Source organism: Eptesicus fuscus, chromosome 3, assembly GCF_027574615.1.
Source record: "Eptesicus fuscus isolate TK198812 chromosome 3, DD_ASM_mEF_20220401, whole genome shotgun sequence".
Classification (NCBI taxonomy): domain Eukaryota; kingdom Metazoa; phylum Chordata; class Mammalia; order Chiroptera; family Vespertilionidae; genus Eptesicus; species Eptesicus fuscus.
The window spans coordinates 107,088,654-107,113,245 of NC_072475.1; the positions used below are offsets into that span (position 1 = coordinate 107,088,654).

At 39.5% G+C, this 24,592-nt stretch overlaps 1 protein-coding gene across 1 annotated transcript in view; it reads left to right on the forward strand.

Annotated features, from left to right (window-relative positions):
• The first annotated feature begins 5,440 nt into the window (after positions 1-5,440).
• Positions 5,441-24,592, forward strand: part of HLTF (helicase like transcription factor) — a 106,534-nt gene continuing 87,382 nt past the window's right edge. Inside the window, exons 1-2 of the mRNA XM_028135831.2 lie at positions 5,441-5,653; positions 7,267-7,477. Coding sequence (XP_027991632.1) covers positions 5,634-5,653; positions 7,267-7,477 — 231 coding nt within the window. The 5' untranslated portion in view covers positions 5,441-5,633. The remainder of the gene's footprint in view (positions 5,654-7,266; positions 7,478-24,592) is intronic.

Consider the following 24,592-nt stretch of genomic DNA (forward strand, 5'->3'; position numbering starts at 1 on the left):
TCCTAGTCAGAGTACATACCCAGGTTATGAGTTCCATCCCTGGTCAGGACGCATATGAGAGGAGGCAACCAATTGCTGTTTCCCTCTCACATAGATGTCTCTCTCTCTCTCTCTCTCTCTCTCTCTCTCTCTCTCTCAAAAAAATCAATAATAAAAAAGATAAAATTCTTCTAAAATTCTATTTGAATGCTTTATTTTTTCTTTATATTTGAGAAATGTGTTTAATTTTTTGCAGTTTTTTTCTTTTTTTCTTTATTGATTAAGGTATAACATATGTGTCCTTATTGCCCCATTGCCCCTTCCCCCCACCCACTCATGCCCTCACCCCCCTGTTGTCTGTGTCCATTGGTTAGGCTTATATGCATGCATATAAGTCCTTCTGTTGAACTCTCCCCTTTACCCCCACCCTCCCCTATCTTCCCTCTGAGGTTTGACAGTCTGATTGATGCTTCTCTGTCTCTGGATCTGTTTTTGTACATCAGTTTATGTTATTCATTATATTCCATAAATGAGTGAGATCATGTAATATTTATCTTTCTCTGACTGACTTATTTCACTTAGCATAATGCTCTCCAGTTTCATCCATGCTGTTGCAAATGGTAAGAATTCCTTCTTTTTTTACCGCAGCGTAGTATTTCATTGTGTAGATGTACCACAGTTTTCTAATCCACTCATCTGCTGATGGGCACTTAGGCTGTTTCCAAATCTTAACTATGGTAAATTGTGCTGCTATGAACATAGGGGTGCATATATCCTTTTTGATTGGTGTTTCTAGTTTCTTGGGATATATTCCTAGAAGTGGGATCACTGGGTCAAATGGGAGTTCCATTTTTAGTTTTTTGAGGAAACTCCATACTGTTCTCCACAGTGGCTGTACCAGTCTGATTTTTTGCAGTTTTTTAAACTTTCTAAAGGACTATTTGAAATGGCAAGTTAAACCTTAATTTTAGGATTAGCATAGGTATGGTCGTAGAATGCATTAGTTTGTGTTAATGATTAAAAATTGATTTGCTAATATAATATAGTTTCCCACATTAAAAGAGTGTTTTTGATAATATCAAAAGTGCATTTCAAGTTAAGTTTTGGCCTTTTATTTTCTAGCCATAAAGGAGGCAGAAAAATATTTACCAATCATTGCATATTATTAAAATAAAAATAACTTTGGCCATGGCCATCTCAAGAACCCTAAATAATTCCATGGCCCAGAGTGGCACTTTCCTGAAGCTGTGAAAAGGATCCTGGGCAAGAAGCAAAGGAGGGGACAGATCTCAGGCAGTCCTGATGCTTCAGCTATTCTGGTCTTCTGCCATATAAGAGTTCTTAGTAAGCCAAGGCCTACAGGAGGAGGAACCGACTATCTCCTGGGAAAGGCCTGTGTAATCTGGAACAGCACAAATTTCTCAAAGTGGGAGTTGGGATCCAAGTATCTCCTGGTTCTTGATGAAACAATTCAGTCATTTTCAAGGACATGAACCTGGGGAAATGACTGGCTCTGGAAACAGTGTTATTCTGGTATGGTGGAATAACCCTGCTGATCAATACCAGGAAATCAGTCTCAATCAACTATATTCCTTGTTAAGTGCTAGAGGACTCACTAGAGAATAACTTTATTACAATAATAATAGGAATGATAATAAGAGCATTTATTGATTGCTTAAGTAAGCCAGGCGCTAGTAGTCATTACAATTAAGAAACATTTTATTTGGCATTTATTGTACAGTACTTCCTGTGCCCTATCAGCTGTGGTTGTACCCAGGAATCTGACCCTGAATATGTAGGGGTCTTAATTAAGTGTAAGAAAATTCAACTGTAAATAACTAAGTCACAAAATATTTTATTTTCAAATATATTTTTATTGATTTCAGAGAGGAAGGGAAAGGGAGAGAGAGAAAATCAATGATGACAGAGAATCATTGATTGGTTGCCTCCTGCATGCCCCCTACTGGGGCTCCAGCCCAAAACCCAGGAGAACCTGACCTTCGGTAGAATTAATTTCAATCAGTGATTTCATTTGCAAAGATAGACCTTTATATTTATTGAACTTAATTTGTCTTAAACCTTTATTTTGCCTAAGGAGAGGAAACTTAATAGAGCCATTTCCAGGCACTTCAGTCCTTTTAAGATTTCAAGTCAAATTCAGGTTTCAAATTCAGTCTCCTTTTTCTTACCCTTTTTCTTTTCAACTTTGTGGCACCAGCCTCCTTGCTTCTGTTCACTAGAACCATGAACTATTGAAAGCCTCCAGCCTTCACAGTGCTAGAGGCTCCCTGGGGACGTTTTTAGGATTTTGAAAGGCTACCCTTGGGTCCCTTAACAGGGCCACCTCATTAGCCTTTACTCCTTCACTGCCCTGACACATTTCTGGCCTCTGGGGCTCTTTTTCTAAGATCTGCAGAATTTTGAGGCTACTCTCTGAAAAATGAGGCACAGCTTCCTTTTCTTATGGGATCTCCAGAAACTTGGTTAGGCTGTCTATCATACCTCCTTTGTGACTCTTGGTTCAAAGTATTGGTTTTCCAGGCCCTTTCCATAAGACCCACTTACAGATGTACTCTGTGAAAATTCTCCTTCGAACTTTGTCTCCATCTCCTTTGGTGTGAGGAAAGCAAACAAACAAACAAGCTCTTTTTTTTTTTAAATATATTTTATTGAGTTTTTACAGAGAGGAAGAGAGAGGGATAGAGAGTTAGAAACATCTATCAGCTGCCTCCTGCACACTCTCCACTGGGGATGTGCCCGCAACCAAGGTACATGCCCTTGACCAGAATCGAACCCGGGACCTCCCAGTCCACAGGCTGACGCTCTATCCACTGAGCCAAACCGGTCAGGGCCAAACAAACAAGCTCTTATAGTATCATATATTCTCCCAGAATCTATTAGTTATGACAAAAACATAGAGGTTTTTGTATTGAAGGCAGACTTTTGGAAATACAGATTCTTAAAGTTTTTTGCTTTTCTGATTGATTGATTTTTGCCAAGGTCTTCAAAATTCTATTTCGTTAACAAATTATAAAAGAACTCTTTTTGAGACAATTGAAAATTTGATTATGAACTAGTTATTAGAAGATACCAAGGATTGATTTATTAATCTTGTTGGGTTTGAAAATGGCCTTGTGGGTACATATGAAAATATTCATAATTTTTAGAGAAGTTAGTGAAGACCATTTTAGGCAGAGTGGGTTGGGAAGTGACAGGAATGGAAGGTAGGGGATAGATTATATAGAGCCACACATACCATTCTTTGATTTCTTGCTCACAGCATCAAGCAGGAAGTGACATGATTAATTTGCAAAAAGTGGGGAAGTATGAGAAAAAATGTTTGGGACTAGGAGGTGGGTGGCTCGAGGAATTTTTTATTCCTTTCCCACCATCAACACCCACATTGAAATCCATCAGTAAACTCTGTTGGTTCTCTTAATTTCATCTCCTCCCCATTCCAAACCACCATCATCTCTTATCTGGACACAATTGTTTCCTAATTATCAACTAACCAGTCTTTCTGCCTCTGTTCTTGTTCCCATAATACATTCTCCAGAGCTGCAGGAGTGACTTTTTAAAGCTAATGCAGATTGTCATTGCCCTGCTTAAAACATTCAATGGCTTTCTATTGTATTCAAAATGAAATGCAAACTCTGCCATAGACCATTAATTTCTATGTAATCTGACCATTATCTTCCTCACCATCCTCCTTACACAATAGTCCAACACAGGTCACTCTATAGTTTCCATTCTTTTTTTTTTTTTCAGTTACAAATGTTCATTTTGCTGAATACATTATCTAGTGTGATAGTTCTATTGTAACATTTTAACCAAACTAGTACAAACTGAACTTCATTTATAAAAAAGAATGATTAAGTGAAAAAGTGTTCAAGTTCAGCAGCTAGATCTGAGATATTAAATAGTGACTAGATGGACAAAAATGTTGACATTAAATAGTACATTTTTATGTCATTCAATCTGGGTTCTTTAATGATGGGACAGTCATTACACATAGGTCTCAAGTTTTGTAGTTTCACATTTGGAATTTTATCTTTTAGTCTAATGCACATGGCTTCTTCATTAACTTTACACACAGACATATCCAATCAGGGCATTTTCTGGCATATTTTTCAAGAACTTATTTAGAGTCTAGCATACCCAAAATTGAACTATATTGCCATTTGCCTCATACTACTTCCAGAAGAAAGTAATGAAAATAATTTGAAATGCCACTGTCTTCATCTTCCTACTGTTTAGTAAAAGGAAGTAATAAATTGCTGCATATTTGGTTTCTCATTCCATTGCTGGTTCACGTTTACAGATCATGGTAGTTTAAGATAATGAACAACGCCTCATGAAAAAACTGTTTCATAGACCACCTCCCATGCTCTGCTGAGGGAAGTGTAAAATGCGTCATTCTAGGAAGGGCAAGTGTCAACGTTGATCCACATTCACAGATACATGTCCTCTTTGATCCTGCAATTCTGAGTTACCGGGAGCCTCAGAGCCGGTCAGCGCCACCGCCAGCTGCCAACCCTGTGCTGCTGCCGCACCAGGAGAAAGGCCTTCGGAGTCAGTGCCCACCAAGCCCACGGACACCAGCCCCCCCAAAGCCAGCAGCTCCCCGATCCTAGTCAGACTCCCAGAAGCAGGCAGCCGGGGAAGACACTTCCTCAGGGCGCCAGCCCAACCCTTCCAGCAACCACCGCATTTTATGCTTTTCCTCTACTGGAAATGAAACTGTTCCTGTAAAAACAGAGGTGGAGGGGGCACCCTGTAAATCTGAGCAGCGAAGCTCTTCTGAGCTCAGCGCGTCTCAAAGGTTAGCCCGCCGGGTTCAAAGTGAGTATTTTGAAGGCAACCGCACAGGCGTCACCTCAGGAAGTGAAATTCTCCCGCCGGTACCCCCACCGCTCCTGAATTGCGGCGTTTATTCCGTGGAAAACCCTGTTTATAAACTAGAGGCCTGACGCCCGACAGAAATCCGTGCCGAGTAGGCCTTCCCTCCCTCCCTCCCGCCCCCGGGCCGCGGCGGGCACGGGCCGGCCGCCCTCCAGGCCGAGTCAGCACGTGAGGCTTTTGTTGGTCCCGCACAGCGACACCAGCGGGGGTCAGAAGCAGCTGCAGCGAGGCCGGGGAATGGCGCGGAGGCCCCGGACTTGGGGAGCACGGCCAAAAGGAGCCTCGTTTCCCTCGGTGGCAGGCAGGGAGCCAAACACACCGGGGCGCCGCGCTGCACAGGTGGGACTGCGGGGCTTTCCCGCGCACCCGCCTCGGGGGTGGGGGGGGGGGGGGAAGAACCCGGATGAACCGCCCCCGCAGCCTGGACCCCGCCCCGCGATCTCTGAATCCCTGAGCCGGGCGTAGTTGCCCGCCCTTCGGTGCCCTGATTGGTTCACCTTCCCAGGCCCCGCCTCCTGATTGAGTGTTCCCAGTGCCAGTTACGCAGCCGCGGCGGTTTCCCAGATTGTTGTGGGAAGGAGAGGCTTCTCCGGTTAGACTCACGGCGTCTCAGCCGACGGCGGTGCACCCCGCCTCCGGCGCCGCGGGAGTGCGGCCGGCTTCTCGGCTGCAGGCCCTGCAAGGCGGTGCACCCAGGCGGCTGAGAACGACCCCGGGCACCCAAGCGTCACCTTCGTCACCCACCCTGCGCCATGTCCTGGATGTTCAAGAGGTGAATCCAGAGGTGGAGGGATGGAGGGAGTGGGACGCAGCGGGGTAACGGCCTGGTGGTGTCCCCAAATGAACCTGACCTTCCCCGCGTTCCTTTCGCGGTTCCCGTGGCTATTTGGGCGCGTGTATTCGTTTTGCTGGTGGCTCATGGATCTTCGGTAGAATTAAAAGCGTCATCTTGGTTGGTGAGGGGAGGCTCCGCAGGCGAGTCTGGTGCCAGGGCCTTGGAGAAATCTCTGTCAAGGGCTGTGGGGAGTGGGAGGGTTCTGGGGCTCAAAGCTCCAGTCCTTAGCGGGGATCTCTCCCGTGCTTTATTCAGCAGAACGCCCATTGGAAACCCACTGTGCATTAGGCATTGTGCTCGGAATACAGGGCCTAGGAGGACAGCCCTTGACCCTAAGTAGCTCACAGTTGATGTGCATACACTGGCGAGCAAATATATATTTGCAGAGGAGCCAAAAGAGGTTTGCATGACCTGCAAGGAAAACGCAGGTGAAGTACCTTCCACCTGGTCTTAGGAGAGTGGAAACATCCTGGAAGCCCCCCAGCTGACTTCCCCCTTACTTTTCAGTATTCAAATTGGTTTACATGCGCGGTCCTGAAATAGTTATTTATAATGGGATTAAAGTTACCCGTAAAACAACGGGAATGGGAGGCTTTTAGGTCAGTCAGCCTCTGATGGTGGCATGGTTTGAATACCTTAATAAGATAAGGAAGGAATTAAAGTAATGGATGCTCGATCAGACTGTCAAACCTCAGAGGGAAGGTAGGGGAGTGTGGGGATAAGAGGGAGAGATCAACCAAAGGACTTGTATGCATGCATATAAGCCTAACCAATGGACACAGACACCAGGGGGGTGGGGGCATGCGTGGGGAGGGGTTTGGGATGGGAATGGGGGGATGAGGACAAATATGTGATACCTTAATCAATAAAGAAATTTAAAAAAATAAAGTAATGGATGCTGAATGTGTTATCTGTAATTATGTAAACTGCTTCACATATAATAATAGTTCTATATTTGCAAGTCTTCTAGCTCAATCTCCATTGAAATTTTGGCATATAAAGTTACAGACATCGCATACATTTTAATTTTAATAGATAATCACTAGGAAAAAGATTTGTGAACCCTTATTGGGTTTTTCATTTTGAATATCTGTGGTTAGAAGAGGCATTACTGAATAGGTAGGGTTCCTCCCCAACTGACTCAAATCCTGCTTTAACTAGAGTAACACTTTTTATTTTTTTAACATATTTTATTGATTTTTTACAGAGAGGAAGGGAGAGGGATAGAGAGTTAGAAACATCGATGAGAGAGAAACATCGATCAGCTGCCTCCTGCACACCCCCTACTGGGGATGTGCCCCCACCCAGGGTACATGCCCTTGACCTGGAATCAAACCTGGGACCCTTGAGTCCGCAGGCCTACACTCTATCCACTGAGCCAAACCGGTTAGGGCTGGAGTAACACTTTCTTAATCTTATACAGAAATTCCCACATAAGAATTAATTTGTTGAAATAAAATGTGAAAAAACAATTGGCCTATGAATATGGTATGGTCTTTGAGAAATACTTGATTTAAATTTTTTCCCTCTGCCTTTTTTTTTAAAAATAGAGATCCTGTTTGGAAGTACTTGCAGACTGTCCAGTATGGCGGAGTCCATGGAAATTTTCCACGCCTCTCATATCCAACTTTCTTTCCCCGTTTTGAATTCCAAGATATTATCCCTCCGGATGACTTCCTAACTAGTGATGAAGAGTTAGATTCAGTTTTATTTGGAACTTTGAGAAGCCATGTAGTTGGACTACGTTATTACACTGGAGTAGTGAGTATAACCTTAGACGTTAAGTTAAAATGTGATGTATTTATGGTATTAACCTAGAAAATAAAAATTAGATGGTGATATGTGTATTATTTTTACTATGTATTTTTATTGATTTCAGAGAGGAAGAGAGAGGGAGAGAGAGACTGCCCCCTACTGGGGATCTAGCCCACAACCCCAGCATGTGCCCTTGACTGGAATTGAACTGAGGACCCTTCAGTCCACAGACCGACGCTCTATCCACTGAGCCAAACCAGCTAGGGCTAATTTTGTTTTTACTTTAAGTAATTGAAATATATATGGTCAAGAGTTAAATATCTAATGACTAATATTCCTTTACATTTATATCATACTTGTAATATACAAAGCACGCTTTTCTGTATGGTCTCATTTAATGGCTACATTGACTCTGAGATATATAGGGTATCTATTATCTCCTTTCTATAACTGAAGAACTGAAGCTCAGGAGGGTTATATGATTTGCCAAAAAGGCACAAAAACTGTAATGTACATTTATAAAATGACTTCCAAGTCAGCCCATTGCTTTCTCTTCTGCCCCTCAGCACATTTCTACACCTTAATTTTAAAAACAATATGTGGTTTTATTAATTTTAGAGAATGTAAGGGAGAGGGAGAGAAGGATAGAAACATCAGTGATGAGAGAGAATCATTGATTGGCTGCATCCTGCATGCCCCTTCTGGGGATTGAGTCTGCAACTTGGGCTTGTGCCTTGACTGATTAGGAATCCATCTGTGACCTCATGGGTCGCTGCTCAACCACTGAGCAACACCAGTTGGGCTACATTTTAATATTTTTAATTTAGGAAGATAACTCTTACTAGATAGGGGAATTGTCTATTTTTAGGTATTTTTTTCTTAAGACTCTATGTCTACCAATTTTTCTTCCCGTGTCTATCTTTATCTCTGTTCTCGTCATTGTGTGTGTGTGTGTGTGTGTGTGTGTGTGTGTGTGTGAGAGAGAGAGAGAGAGAGGGAGAGATACATAGATAGGCATGTACAGATAGAGATAGAGAATATATGATTTCTCTGTTAAGTAGTTGTCTTTGTTATGGTTGTCCATACTGTCTCTGTTTTACCTGGATAATATAATTCTAGTTTTATTTTTAAATTGATTGTGAAAAATTTTAAACATGCATAAAAGTAAAATAATACAATAAACTGCATATACCTATGATTCAGATTCAGCAGTTAACAAGCTTTTTGCACTGTTGTTTCATCCTTTTTTCTTTTCATCTGTCCTTTTATACTAAAAATCTTTATACCCATAACAAAATTAATAATAATTTCTCATTCTATTCCATAATCAGTTTTCTTGATTGTTTAAAAATGAATTTTTATAGTTCATTTTTTCAAATCAGAATTAAAACAAAAATTCATATATTGCATATGGTTGTTACATCTCGTAAGTCATACCTCTCCCTAAACCCCCTTTTATTTCATGTCATTGATTTGTTGAAGAAACTATATCTGTTCTATGGAAAGTACTAGATTTGTCAGTTTTTCTGTTCTCTCATATTTTTCTTTTTTTTTTCTTTTTAATAAGTCTTTATTGTTCAGATTATTATAGTTGTTCCTCTTTTTTCCCCCCATAGCTCCCATCCACCCAGTTCCCACCCCACCCTCTGCCCTTACCCACCCCCACCACTGTCCTCATCCATAGATTACAATTTTTGTCCAGTCTCTTCCCGCAACCCCCACACCCCTACACCCCCTTTCCCCCGAGAATTGTCAGTCCACTCCCTTTCTATGCCCTATTCTATTATATTCACCAGTTTGTTCTGTTCATCAGATTTTTTATTCACTTGATTTTTAGATTCACTTGTTGATAGATATGTATTTGTTGTCCCTTTGTTGTTCATAATTTTTATCTTTACCTTTTTCTTCTTCCTCTTCTTTAAGAATACCCTTCAGCATTTCATATAATACTGGTTTGGCGGTGATGAACTCCTTTAGCTTTTTCTTACCTGTGAAGCTCTTTATCTGACCTTCAGTTCTAAATGATAGCTTTGCTGGGTAGAGTAATCTTGGTTGTAGGTTCTTGCTATTCATCACTTTGAATATTTCTTGCCACTCCCTTCTGGCCTGCATAGTTTCTGTTGAGAAATCACCTGACAGTTGACAGTCGTATGGGTGCTCCCTTGTAGGTAATTAACTGTTTTTCTCTTGCTGCTTTTAAGATTCTCTCTTTGTCTTTTGCTCTTGGCATTTTAATTATGATGTGTCTTGGTGTGGTCCTCTTTGGATTCCTCTTGTTTGGGTTCTCTGGGCTGCCTGGACTTGTAAGTCTATTTCTTTCACCAGGTAGGGGAAGTTTCCTGTCATTATTTCTTCAAATAGGTTTTTAGTATCTTGTTCTCTCTCTTCAGGCACCCCCATAATTCGGATATTGGTGCGCTTGAAGTTGTCCCAGAGGCTCCTTACGCTATCTTCATATTTTTGGATTCTTTTTTCTTTTTGCTTTTCCAGTTGGGTGTTTTTGCTTCTTTGTATTTCAAATCTTTGACTTGATCCTTGAGATCCTCTAGTCTGCTGTTGGAGCTCTGTGAATTATTCTTTATTTCAGTCAGTGTATGCTTAATTTCTAGTTGGTCCTTTTTCATATCCTTGAGGGTCTCACTAAATTTCTCGGAGGTTTCTAGAAAATTCTTGAAAAACCTTATAACCGTGGTTTTGAAGTCTATATCCAGTAGTTTGCTTTCCTCCATTTCTTTCATTTGTGACCTGTTTCTTTTTCTTAACATTTTGGCTGCTTCCCTGTGCGGGGGGCCTGATGCAGCGGGGGTCAGACATGGCGGGGATCTCCCTTTTCCACGTCCCACGCGGAAAGAGAGATGAACGAACCGGTTCTAAATGGAGGCGGCCAGGGATTGAGAAAATAATAGAAATAAAGAAAACAAGATGCAGAAATAGATTCATGAAGCTGGGAGCCTGGGTGGATCTTTCTGTGCCTGGCTGAGGCCACAGAACCGATCCAGACTGTGAAGCTGAGGCTTTATTTATAATCAGGGACAAACAAGGTAATCTACAATGTTCTTGTAAGTTTCACTTGTTTTGGCAGCACTTGCTGCCCCTCCCACAGCCCACTAGCTACCCAGGAAAGATCTAGGGAGCAGTCACAAGATCAAGCTTAATTATGCTTAGAGGACTGTGCCCTCCAAGCTGGGACTTGTTTGTGACTTTGCCAGCAGGTCAGTCCGAGGCTTAACCCTATAACCGCTTCCTACATCTCACCCTTTCTTTTAAATTTAAGCTACTAATAATGGAAGTAAAATTTAAACATCAAGAACAAATTTCTGACTATTAAAACATTAACAAAGCAATGCCAATGCAAAATCCAGACATGGCTATTAATAAAACAATGCCAATGCAACACAACAATAAAGAAATCAAACTACAGTAACATTTTCCTACTAAATGAAAGTTTCTTTTGCTGATTTACTCAAGAGTCCTGAGACTTGGCTGTGCAAGAGTTTGCAGAAAGACTGGTAGCTAATCAATGCTAGCATGACCAGAAACATGATTGAAGAAGTAGCTTCAACTTCTTGCTTTTCCACAATCTGCTGTGCTTCAGTCGTTTTCTTCAGATGACTCCATGTTGGCACCTCAGTCCCCTGTGTAGCTTAGCTTTCAGTTTTCTTCTTCCGCTTTGCTGTCATCAGGGCAGCTCTCAGTCCTTTTGAGTGAAGGGACACAGGAGCTTCTCTGGGTCCATTGTGGTGACAGACGTAACGCTCTGGCACCCAAATTGGCTGCACTGCTCCTTCTGGAAAGATATAAAACACAACCTCTTCCCCACATTATTACTGAATCCGATAAAACTCTTGTCTGGTTTATGCTTCCTTCCACCTAGCTGACTCGGTGGAAGCTATTGTATAGGAGGCCTGATGCCTTTCACCTGCTGTACAATACTTTGCATTATAATTCAAAATTTTTAAAGTATAAAAAGCATGACTGAGCCTCTTTTGAGGTGACACATAACACCTGTCTCCCCCTTTTTGTTTTAATAAATGATTTTAAGAGTATGATTGGCTCTTGCCACTATTGAGTGACATCCATTTTGTCAGATTTGATTAGGTTTAAATCTTTGGGGATTTACCCCTAAAGTTGGCACAGAAAGGTGGATAACAGACTGAGGACATTGCTTCCAATAAAACATGAAAATTGTCTTTCTTTAATAACATTTTAAAGGCTGAAAATTAAATGAAAAGTTCCTCTGAATTGTGTGCCCTATAGTAGATATATCAATAATTTTGGCCATACCTACCACATAAGCACTATTACTATAGGTTGAATGGGCTCCATAGCAAGATCTATTAAGGCATAAATAGGAGCTTGTATTTCTACTGAAATATAAAGGGTTTTAAGGACCTTTGCTCTCCTGCTGCAGTAGATCCAGCCTTTCTAGAACTGGATCCATCTGTAAAAATGGTTAATGCCTGAGGTATAACATTTCTTTTAATGTGGCAGTTAATACTATTCCCTGTGTTAGAAATAAAGCAAGACCCTCAAGTCAGAGATCCTGGTAGAACACAAAACATCAAACATTTTGACTTCTATGCAGAAGGGGTGTGCACACATGGTCTGAAAGCGCATGCACACTGACCTTCTTTGCTCTTGGTCCTGGACAACCTGCAGCAATGCACAGCTGCTGACTGCTAGCATGGCAAGGCATCTTCACTATTTTTATTTCTGGATTATTTCTCCTCTGTTCTTGGGGGCCACTACTTATTCTGTGGCTGGAAACAGTCCTACCAGGTCCTCTCTGGGATCCGTTGCAGGAATCCATATGGGCTTTGGAGTTTTCTGGAAATATAAACATATTCTCGACCAAAGGTTAATAAAGAACTCTTTTCTATAAATTAGACTTGGGATCCTTTTGATTTTTGTCCAAATGATTTTCCTTTGGCTTATTTTGACACCATAAGATTTTTCATGGTGTCTTATCAGCATTATAAATGAAAAATAATTTTTAAAGTAAAATTTTAAAGCAATTAAGGCTTGATGTAATTTACTTACAGGATATTTCTTACAGGATATTATTCTACTATCCTTTTTTGATTAATTATTATGAGGCTATTGTAAAAAAAATTTAATGCAGTCTTGATGACTTTTATTTTTAATTTTTGCACAAGAATATGACTGCTTTGGATTCATTGGGTGTTAAGCAATTTTACCATTAAATGAACTACCAATAGAAATTTTGGATAATACTTTAGGAACAGCTTTTTGTACAATTAGATTTTCTTGAATATTCACTTACTTCATTTAGCCAATTTAAATTAATCTGAAAACTTGACTATTTTACTGTCAAAATTTAATACTCTAACAACAATCTTAGTTTATCCTGTAAATATTAATGGAAAGGGTTATTTTGCATCCTTGAGAAAGCCCTGAGCATTCCTGGATTTAGGCTGGATTTAGACATAGGGCAGCTGCCATCAGCCAACTCTCTGTTGCCTGGGTCCCAATCCAAGCTGGGCCAAGTCTCTTTCTGTTATCTAGGTCCAGATCTGATCTGGGCCAAGTCTCTGTATGTTGCCTGGGTCCCGATCTGAGCTGGCATGGGAAGCACGAAGCAGCCATGGGGCAGGAGACCTCCCTCAGAAGGGGCGAGTGTTCAAGCCCCTGTAATGTTGTGGGGGTGAGGATCTGTGTCCCACCTCTGTTGACCCCCAAATTCTCTCCTGATGGCCCCTCTGTGACTGTGCCTGTCTTAGGTTGTTCCTCCCCTGAGGAATCTTACCCGTCTTTGACTAACCAGCCATCTTCCAGGGCCAAGCAGGGTAATGTGAGGTTCAGTTCTGTCTCCTTGGTAGCCTATGCCCCCTGTGGCCTCCATGCCCAGCACCTGCCTTGAGATCCCCTCGCCTGCTGGCAGGGCCCTGGCACTGATCAGATGTCTTGGGGAACCCAGGTTTCTTCTCCAGGGAGGGCCCAGCTCATGCCATTGTGCGAGAGACAGATCCATGGTACCAGCCACCGTGAGGCTTCAACCTCAGCATGAACAGAAAACTCAGGCAATAGCTGTAGGCAATTGGATTGTGAGAAGAGGGTCCCTCTTGGCAAAAAGGGCAAGAGGGGCCAATGTAGAATGCTCAGGTGCCTCCCCAGGGGGCCTTCCACACCGTGGAAGGCATTAAATCCTTTTATGTCCTTTTTAAATTGCTGCCATATATTCAGAGAATTAGTTTGTAAGTTTGTTTGAAATAAATGTACAATATGCTGGTGTAAAATATCAAAAATTATAATGAAATTGTAGAATAATACCATGTAAGGATATTCTTTGCTCTAGGCCATGGCAATTCATTTTCAAACTGGCTATCAATTTCTTTTTGTATAGACAAGGTTTTAACCAGTTAATGTCCCCTAATAATTTCTGAAAGTCATTTAATCTTTTCTTATCTCCAATGAAGAAATTTTGGATATACTCGATGGAGATTTTCACACATATTTGAGTCATGATTCTATTGACTCAACAGATGATGCTGAAAAGGAAAATTTTCCCATCGAATTTCTTAATAGTGTTACTCCTTTGGGAATGCCATGTCATAAATTAAAATTGAAAGTGGGTGCAATCATCATGCTACTGAGAAATCTTAATAGTAAATGGGGTCTTTGTAATGGGACTAGATTTATTATCACAAGATTGCAACCTAACATAATTGAAGCTGAAGTATTAACAGGATCTGCGGAAGGAGAGGTTGTTCTGATTCCAAGAATTGATTTGTCCCCGTCTGACACTGGAGTCGGACCTGCATTACCACCATTTGTCCACCATCCAGAACTGTAATGTCAGTGCTGACATGTACACATAAGGAACTGTTGGACATTGAAATTGGGTCTCAAAAGAACTGTTGGCCCAGAAAGAAACTCACTACAGACTGATTCATTTCCTGTCACCATAACCATTATTGCTTGTCTCATTTTCGGTTCTTATAAGTGTATTTCTAATAGCACATGATCTCACTCATCTAGTGGAAATAATGAACAGCATAGACTGATGAACAAGAACAGACCCAGAGACAAGGAGGCATGGATCAGACTGTCAGGCCTCAGAGGGAGGGTAGGGGAGGGTAGGGGTAAAGGGGAGAGATCAACCAAAGGACTTGTGTGCAGGCATATGCGCCTAACCAGCGGTTGGGGACAACAGGGGGGTGGGGGCATGTGTGGGGAGGGGTGTGGGATGGGAATGGGGGCATGAGGACAAATATGTGATACCTCAATCAAAGAAATTAAAAAAATAAAAATAAAAAAAATAAATTAATTCAAAGACAGTTTCCCATGATGCCAGCATTTATGATGACTATTAATAAATCATAGGACAAACTCTAGACAGAGTAGGAATATTCCTACCTGAACACGTTTTCAGACATGGTCAGTTATATGTTGTTTTCTCTTGAGTTTGAAGAGCGTGTGATGTTAAAGTTGTAAATACTTCATTATAAGGGAAATTAGTCAAGCACTCTGAAAGTGTTTTTATTCTTAATGTGGTATACAGGGATATATTAGAATAAGTTTAATCAATTTATCAGTCATTGTTTTTATCAATGTTTTTATATCAATGTCTTCTTTGTTGTTATATTATGTTATTAATCAATTTATATCTTATTTTCATATTTATTTTACTAATTTTCTTTCATCTTTGACACTTCTATTATAGAGAAAGGGCGAATAGCAATATTAATATATTTCTTCTAATTAATTTCCTTTCAATTTGCACAAATCTGTGTACTGGGCCACTAGTAGTTTGATAACTGGCATTGTGATTGCTTCTACTTCCTTCTTCTTTCTCAAGATTGCTGCAGCTATTTTGGGTCTTTTATGGTTCCATATAAATTTTTGGAGTATTTGTTCTAGCTCTGTGAATTATGCCTTTGATATTTTAACTGTGATTTCATCAAATTGTACATTGCTTTGGATAGTATAGACATTTTAATGGGTGTTGATTCTTCTAGTCCATGAACATGGTATACGTTTCCATGTATTTGTTTCTTCAAATATTTCTTTTTTTCAATGTTCTGTAGTTTTCCAAGTACAGGTCTTTTAACTCCTGGTTAATTTTATTCCTAGGTATCTCCTTTTTTTTTCTTTATTAAGGTAGTACATAGGTGTCCTTATCCCCCCATTGTCCCGGTATCTGCTTTTTGTTGTTGCAATGGTAAATAGGATTGCTTTTTTAGCTTCTCTTTCTGAGAGTTCATTATTGGTGTATAAAAATGCCATTGATTTAAGAATGTTGATTGTATCCTTCTACTTTGCCGAATTCATTTATTAAGTTTAGTAGTTTCCTGGTGGAGTCTTTAGGGTTTTCTATGTACAATATCATGTCATCTCCGAATAATGAGAGTTTTGCTTCCTCCTTTCCAATTTGGATGCCTTTTATCTTTTCTTCTTTTCTGATTGCTGTGGCTAGGACTTCCAGTACTATGTTGAGTAAGAGTGGTGAAAATGGCCATCCTTGTCTTGTTCCTGTTATTAAAGTAAACACTTGTAGTTTTTGCCCATTGAGTATTATGTTGGCTGCAGGTTTGGCCTTTATTATGTTGAGGTATGATCCCTCTATTCCCACTTTACTGAGAATTTTTATCAAAAAATGGTGCTGGATTTTGTCGAATGCTTTTTCTGCATCTGTTATATGGTCATGTGGTTTTTATCTTTCAGTTTGTTTATGTGATGTATCACATTTATTGATTTGTGAATATTGTACCAACCTTGTATCCCCAGTATAAATCCCATTTGATCATCCCATGTGATACTCAGCATTGTGATCGCTTTACTTCCTTCTTCTTTCTCAAGATTGCTGCAGCTATTTGGGGTCTTTTATGGTTCCATATAAATTTTAGGAGTATTTGTTCTAGCTCTGTGAATTTAACATATTGTTGGATCTGCTTTGCTAATATTTTGTTGAGGATTTTAGCATCTGTGTTAATCAGGGATATTGGCCTCTAATTTTCTTTCTTTGTAGTGTTTTGGAATTAGGATAATGCTGGCTTTGTAAAAAGAACTTGGAAGTGTTCCTTCCTCTTGAATTTTTTTGCAATAGTTGTAGGATGATATGTGTTAGTACTTCTTTGAATGTTTGGTAAAATTCTATGAATCCATCTATGGACTTTTTAATGCTGGAAGTTTTTAAATGACTACTTCAATTTCATCAGTTGTTATTGGCCTACTCAGGTTTTCTGATGCTTCTGATTGAGTTTTGGACAATTGCATGTTTCTAGGAATTTGTCCCTTTTGCCAGGTTGTCTAGTTTGTTGGCATATACTTACTTGTTCATAGTATTTGCTTACAATCTTTTGTATATTTGTGGTGTCCATTGTTATAACTCTTCTTTCATTTGTTTTTATTTATATGGGTCCTCTCTCTTTGTTTCTTGATGAGGCTGCCTAGGGGTTCATCAATCTTGTTTACTTTTCAAAGAACCATCTCTTGGATTTATTGGTCTTTAATACTGGTTTTTTTTTTTGTGTCTTTTTGTCATTTATTTCTGTTATGATCTTTATTATTTCCTTCTTTCTACTTCATCTGGGCTTTTATTGCTGTTCTCTTTCTAATTCATTAAGTTGTAGAGTTAGATAGTTTATTAGTGCTTTTGCTTGTTTCCTGAGGTAGGCCTGTAGTTCTAGGAACTTTGTTCTCAGGACAGCATTTACCATGCCCCATAGGTTTTGGGTGGTTGTATGTTCATTTTCATTTTTTTCCACTAAGTTTTTAATTTCTAGCTTGATCTCATTGCTAACCCATTCATTTAGCCTCCCTGTATTTGAGTGTTAATAAGCCTCCCTGTATTTGAGTGTTAGTTAGCCTCCCTGTATTTGAGTGTTTTTGAGGGTTTTTTTGTTTGTTTGTTTGTTTTTGTTTTGCCACTAAGTTCATGCCAATGTGATCTGAGAAGATGCTTGGCATTATATAAGTCTTCTTGAATTTGTATAGACTTGTTTGTGCCCTAACATGTGGTCTATCTTTGAGAATGTTCCATGTGCACTTGAGAAGAATGTATATTCTGCCACTTTGGTGTAGGGAGCGGTTATAGTGTTAAGCCTCGGACTGACCTGCTGGCAAAGTCGCAAACAAGTCCCAGCTTGGAGGGCACAGTCCTCTAAGCATAATTAAGCTTGATCTTTGACTACTCCCTAGATCTTTCCTGGGTAGCTAATGGGCTGTGGGAGGGGCAGCAAGTGCTGCCAAAACAAGTGAAACTTACAACAACATTGTAGATTACCTTGTTTGTCCCTGATTATAAATAAAGCCTCAGCTTTGCAGTCTGGATCTGTTCTCTGGCCTCAGCAAGGCACAGAAGATCCACCTAGACCCAGCTTATTCTCTGTCTTTTCTTCATCCTTCGCCCGCCCTCCCTCAGGCTCGCTGAACCCTTGGCTGTGCTGGTGCAGCACACTTTGGGATGTAATGTTTTGTAAATATTGATTAATCAATCTGATCTAGTGTGTCACTTAGGACCTCTGTTTCCTTGTTAATTTTTTTTATGGAAGATCTATCCAGTGATGTCAGTGGGGTGTTAAAGTGCCCTACTATGACTGTATTGCTGTCAGTCTCTCCCTTAAAGTCCATCAAGAGATTTTTGTTGTTGTTTATGTACTTGGGTGCTTCTAGATTGGGTGCATATATGTTTACAACAGTTATATTTTCTTGTTGAATCATTCCTGTTAGAATTATGAAGTGGCCTTTTTTGTCTCTTGTTACGGCCTTTGTTGTGAAGTCTATTTGTCTGATATGAGTATTGCTACCCCAGCTTTCTTTTTCCTATCTATTAGCATGGAATATATTTTTACATCCCTTCACTCTCATTCTGTATCTTTTGTTTTGAGAGAGTCTCTTGTGGACAGCATATATAATGGCTATGTTTTCTTATCCATTCAGTCACCCTGTGTCTTTTGACTGGAGCATTTAATCCATTTACATTTAAGGTTATTATTGATAGGTATTTATTTATTGCCATTTTAATTTTCTTTATGCCTATGATCCATCCTCTCTTTCTCATTTTCTTCTTAAAGCAGTCCCTTTAACCTTTCTTGCATTGTTGGTTTTTTGTCTAGAGAGCTTTTTATTTCTCCTTCAATTTTAAATGATAGCCTTGCTGGATCCAGTAGTCTTGGATTTAAGCCCTTGCTTTTCAATTATTCAAACTTTGAATAATTCATGCCACTCCCTTCTGGCCTGAAGTGTTTCTCTTGAGAAGCCAGCCATCATTCTCATGGGAACTCCTTTGTAGGTAATTTTGTATCTCTCTCTTGCTGCCTTTAAGATTCTTTTTTTGTCTTTTAACATTTGCCATTTTAATTATGATGTATCTAGGTGTGGGTCTCTTTGGGTTTATTTTGATTGGGACTCTTTGTGCCCCCTGATCTTGGGTGACATTTTCCTTCACCAGTTGAGGGTAGTTTTCTGGCTTTTCTTTAAACTGGTTCTCTGAATTTTGGTCACTCTCTTCCCCTTCTGGTATTCTTATAATGCAGATGTTGTTACATTTCATGTTGTCCCAGAGCTCCCTTAAAGCTCTCTTCCTGTTTTTAATTCTCTTTTTCTATTTGCTGTTCTAATTGGGTATTTATTTCTACCTTTTATTCCATATAGCTGATTCGATCCTCCACTTCATCCAGTCTACTGTTGTAATCGTAAATGGGATTTTTTCATTAGTTTATCTTTCTGAGATTTCATTATTGGTGTATAAAAAAGCCATGATTTTTGGGTGTTGATTTTGTATCCTGCTAAATTGCCAAATTCATTTATTAAATCTAGTATTTTTTGGTGGAGTGTTTAGGGTTTTCTACATACAATATCATATCATCTTCCTCCTTTTCAATTTGAATGCCTTTTATTTCTTCTTGTCTGACTGCAGTGCCTAGGACTTTCAGCACTGTGTTGAATAAAAGTTGTGAAAGCAGACATCTCTTTCTTGTTCCTGTTCTTAGGGGAAATGGTTTTAGTTTTCGCCCCATTGAGTATGATTTTAGCTCTAGGTTTGTCACATATGGCCTTTATCATGTTGAGATATGCTTCCTCTATTCCCACTTTGCTGAGACTTTTTATAAGAAAATTGGTGTTGGATTTTATTGAATGTTTTTTCTGTGTCTATTAATATGATCATGTTATTTTTGTCTTTCAATTTGTTTATGTGATGTATGGCGTTTATTGATTTGCAAATATTGTACCAGCCTTGCATCCCTGGAATAAATCCCACTTGGTCATAGTGTATGATCTTTTTAATACATTGCTGGATCTGATTTGTTAGTATTTTGTTGTGGATTTTAGCATCTATGTTCATCAGGGATATTGGCCTGTAATTCTCTTTCTTTGTAGTGTCTTTATCTGATTTTGGAATTAGGATAATGGTTGCCTCATAAAAAGAGCTCGGAAGTGTTCCTTCCTCTTGGATTTTTAAAAATATTTTGAGGAGTATAGGTGTTAGTTCGTCTTTGAATGTTTGGTAAAACTCCCCTGTGAAGCTGTCTGGACCCGGGCTTTTGTTTGCTGGGAGTTTTTTGATTACGGCTCTATTTCATCAATTGTTATTGGCCTATTCAGGTTTTCTGATTCTTCCTGATTCAGTTTTGGGAGATTGTATTTTTCTAGGAATTTGCCCATTTCCTCTACATTGTCCAGCTTGTTGTTATACAGTTGTTCATAGTATTTTCTTACAATCCTGTGTATTTCTGTGGTGTCAGTGGTTATTGTTTCTGATTTTACTTATTTGGGTCCTTTCTCTTTGTTTCCTGATGAGTCTTGCTAATAGTTCATCAATTTTGTTTATCCTTTCATAGAACTAACTCTTGGTTTCATTTATTTTTTTGTATTGTTGTTTTAGTCTCTATGTTATTTATTTCTGCTCTAATCTTTTATTTTTCCTTCCTTCTACTTACTCTGGACTTTTTTTGTTCTCTTTCTAGTTCTTTAAGTTGTAGGGTTGAATACTTTATATTTCTTGTTTTTTTTGTGGTATCCCTGTAGTGCTTTCAACTTCCCTCTCAGGATAGCTTTTGCTGTGTGCCAGAGGTTTTGGGTTGTTATGTGTTCATTTTCATTAATTTCCAGGAAGTTCTTGACTTCTTTCTTGATCTCATTGGTAATCCTTTCATTATTTAATTACATGCTGTTTAGCGTCCATGTGTTTGAATGAATGCTTTTGGGTTTTTTAACTCTAGTTCATTTCTAGTTTCATTCCACTGTGATCTGAAAAGATGCTTGATATGATTTCAGTCTTCTTGAACTTGTAGAGACTTGTTTTGTGTCCTAACATGAGATCTATCTTTGTGAATGATCCATGTGCACTTGAAAAGAATGTATATTCTGCTACTTTGGAGTGAAATGTTCTACAAATGTCAATTAAATCCATCAGACTCAGTGTGTCCTTTAGAGTCACTGTTTCCTTGTTAAGTTTCTGTCTGGAAGACCTATCCAGTGAAATCAGCGAGGTTTTAACCCTTTGCACTCGCTTGCTTTTTTCTCTATTCCTTTATTCTACTCGGGATTTAATTTTTTAAATACCCCAGATTTTACAAAGCGCGGCAGTAGAATAAAAAACTGGAGTTTCTTTTCATTCAAACTTATTTATTTGGATTTTTTTATATTTCAAATTATTGATACATTCAAAGAGTAATTTGCACTCGACATCCAAGTGCAAAAGGTTAAAGTCCCTAACTATGACTATATTGTTGTCAATCTATCTGTTAGAGACCTATATAAGTTTTTTTTATATATCTAGTTGCTCCTAGTGTTATATCCTCTTTTTGATAGATTTCTTTAGTATTATGCAGTGACCATTGTTGTGTCTTGTGATGGCCTTCATTTTGAAGTCGATTTTGTTTGATAAGAGTATTGCTACCCCAGCTTTTATTTTTCATTTCCTTTTGCTAGGAAAATTGTTTTCCATCCCTTCATTCTCATCCTATGTGAGTCTTTTGTTCTGAGGTGAGTCTCTTGTAGTCAACCTATAGTTGGGTCACATTTTTGTATTCGTTTAGCTACCCTATGCCTTTTGATTGGAGCATTTAATCCATTTACTTGTTGATAGGTACTTATTTATTGCCATTTTAATTCTGTACATCTAGGTTTCTCTCTCTGTTTCTTCTCATTACAGCAGTCCCTTTATCATGTCTTGCAGTGCTGGCTTGGTGGTAATGTACTTCTTTAGCCTTTTTTGTTGTTGTTGACTGGGAAGCTTTTTATTTGACCATCTATTGTGAATGAAAGCCTTGCTGGATATAGTAACCTTGGTTTCAGATCCTTGCTTTCCATTACCTTGAGTATTTCATGCCATTCCATTCTGGCCTGTGGAGTTTCTGATGAGAAATCAGGTGTCAGTCAGTCTTATGGGAGCTCCTTTGTAGGTAACAGTTTTCTTTTCTCTTGCCGCCTTTAAGATTCTCTTTGTCTTTAATTTTTGGCATTTTAATTATGATGTATTTTGGTGTGGGCCTGTTTGATTTCTTGCTTGGGGTTCTCTGTGACTCCTGAATTTGTGTGACTTTTTTCTTTACCAGGTTAGGGAAATTTTCTGCCATTACTTCTTTAAACATATCCTCTATGTATTCCTTCCAATGTGTTCTTTGTTTGTGCTATGTCACTCTTTATTTCTGTTTTCATAGTTAACTCTATCTTTTCTATGGTATTGAGCATCTTTACCATCATTACTCTAAACTCTGTTTCAGATAAATTTTTTTCCTAATATATTTTTATTGATTTTAGAGAGGAAGGGAGAAGGAGAGAGAGTTAGTAACATCAGTGATGAGAGAGAATCATTGATCAGCTGCCTCCTACACACCCCCTACTGGGGATTGAGCCTGCAACCCAGGCATGTCCCCTTGACTGGAATTGAATTTGGGACACTTCAGTCCACAGGCCAACACTCTATCCTCTCAGCCAAACTAGCGAGGGCTCAGATAATTTTTTTTTTTTAAATATCTGCTTCATTTATATCTTCTTCTGGGGAATTCTCTTGTTCTTTCATTTGGGGGTGGTCTTTATCTCCTCATTTTGGCTGCCTGTTTGGATTTGTGACTCTGTATTTGGTAGATCCTCTGGGCCTCTCAATCTCTAGTGCAAGACAGTGTCAAACACTGTTTCTGACTGATTAGACAAGGCTAAAACTCAAAGCCTCCAGAGACCACCTCTGCCTACAGACTAATAGGATTCCGACTTTGATTGCCCTCAGGTAATTGTCCTCAGGTGTGGTGAGAGATTTTTTTTTTAAACAGGATGTGGCAGTTGCTTCTACCTGGAGGCTAACTTTCATTTTTAGTCTCTTGAGTGGCCTCAGGGCAAAGAGTTTTCCAGTAGGGTGGGTCAACTGTCTCTCCCCCCCCCCCCCCCCGCCTCAGGCCACGCAAATGTCTGTGTGGGATATATGTCTTCTGCTGTGTGATAGAATGACTCAGCAGAGGAAACTGGGGATGTCTGTCTTCTGAACTCTATCCCTTGAATCCCCAATCCTGGTTTCTGGTCACACACCTCCAGTCCACTCTGTCCTCCCTCTGCCAGAGCACAAGTTGGTGGCTCCCCAGGGAATTTTGTGCATTGGCCCTTCAAGAGGGTGCCTGAATTTCCAGCTGTCACACCCTAGAAGACGGCAATCTGCTGCTTTTCACAGCCAGATGTTATGTGGGTACCCTTATCACTTCTGTTGCTCTCTGCTGGGGTGCCCAGTTTGGGGATTAGATTCCATAAATCTCAGTGGCTGAGTTATCTCTCGGGAACTTCAGTTCCTGTGTTGAGTGCCTGGCCAGCCCTTTCATGCCTCTGCCTCTCCTAACAGTCTCTATGTGGTCTCTACTTTTGATCCTTGGGTATCAGGGTTCTCTCCAGGGAGTTTTCAATTGATTATTCAGGAAGTTTTTCTGTATTTTTGTTGTAATTCCACTTTGTTCCAGGGAGCAGGTCCATGCAGCATGCACTTACTCTGCCACCATTTTTAATCTCCTCCCAATCTACTTTTAGTACCTGGCAGTGTGTTCTTGATGTCAGATATATCATTCTTCATTTCTGTCTAGTTCTTGTTCATGGCCTTTATTTTCCTTTTCATGCTGTTGCAATTTTCACTAAGTTCCTTAGTTATCTTTATAACCATTGCTTTGAACTGTGTGTCTGATAGGTTACTTTTCTCCATTTCATTTATTTCTTTTTCTGGAGATTCTTTCTTTTCTCTTATTTGGGGGTTCTTTCTTTGTCTCCCATTTTAGCTGTCTCTTTATTTGCTTCTATGTATTATTTGTTTCTATGAACTGCTATGCATCCCAGTTTTTATAGGCTGGCCTAATGTAAATAGTGTTTGGTGCAATCTCTTTGTTTACTCTGCCAGATGCTCTAGAAGTGCTCCTTATGTGTGTTATTTGGGTTCTCCAGTTGTAATTGGGACTTGATTGTTGATGTCTTGTTCGTGGAAAGGATCTCCCTTCTGACTTGCTGCCAGAGAGGATCAACCACTGCATTGTTTTGCCAGCTCTTATACAGGTGCTGACAGAAAAGAATAAGGCAAAACAGAGTGAAGCCAAAAACAGCATGAAAATCAAGCTACTCAATGCAGTAACAATAGGAAAGACTAAGAAGGAAAAAGAAAAGAAAGCAACTCAAAGAAAAAATATACTAAAAGATGTGCGACCAAAGACTTAGAGGGGATATAAAGGAAAAGGGAGAAAGAAGAAGACAAAAAGATGGCTGTATGGAAGCAAAGAAGAAGCTAAAAGAACTAGTATAGGAGGAAAAAGAGGAAACAGGAAATAGATGAAATAATTATAATGAAATTAAAGTGCAGTTATAATAGGTGTATTAAAATATAGATAGAAAAGCAAAATGGCAAAGAAATGAGTAAAAGACAAAAACTAAGTAAAATAAGAAAATTTAATAATAATAATAGGCTAAAGTAGAATAGAATCAAAGGAAAGAGATAAATTAGAGATATGCAAGAAAAAAGGGTAAAAAACTAACAAAAAATAAAGCATACACACACACACACACACACAGAGCAAAAAAACAAAACCACACACACACACACACTGAAAGTCCTTTGGGTCCTCTATTCGTGGGCCTCGGAGGATTTTGCTCTGATGTTATTGAATCTGGTCCCTTGGTGTGTCTATCCTGGGC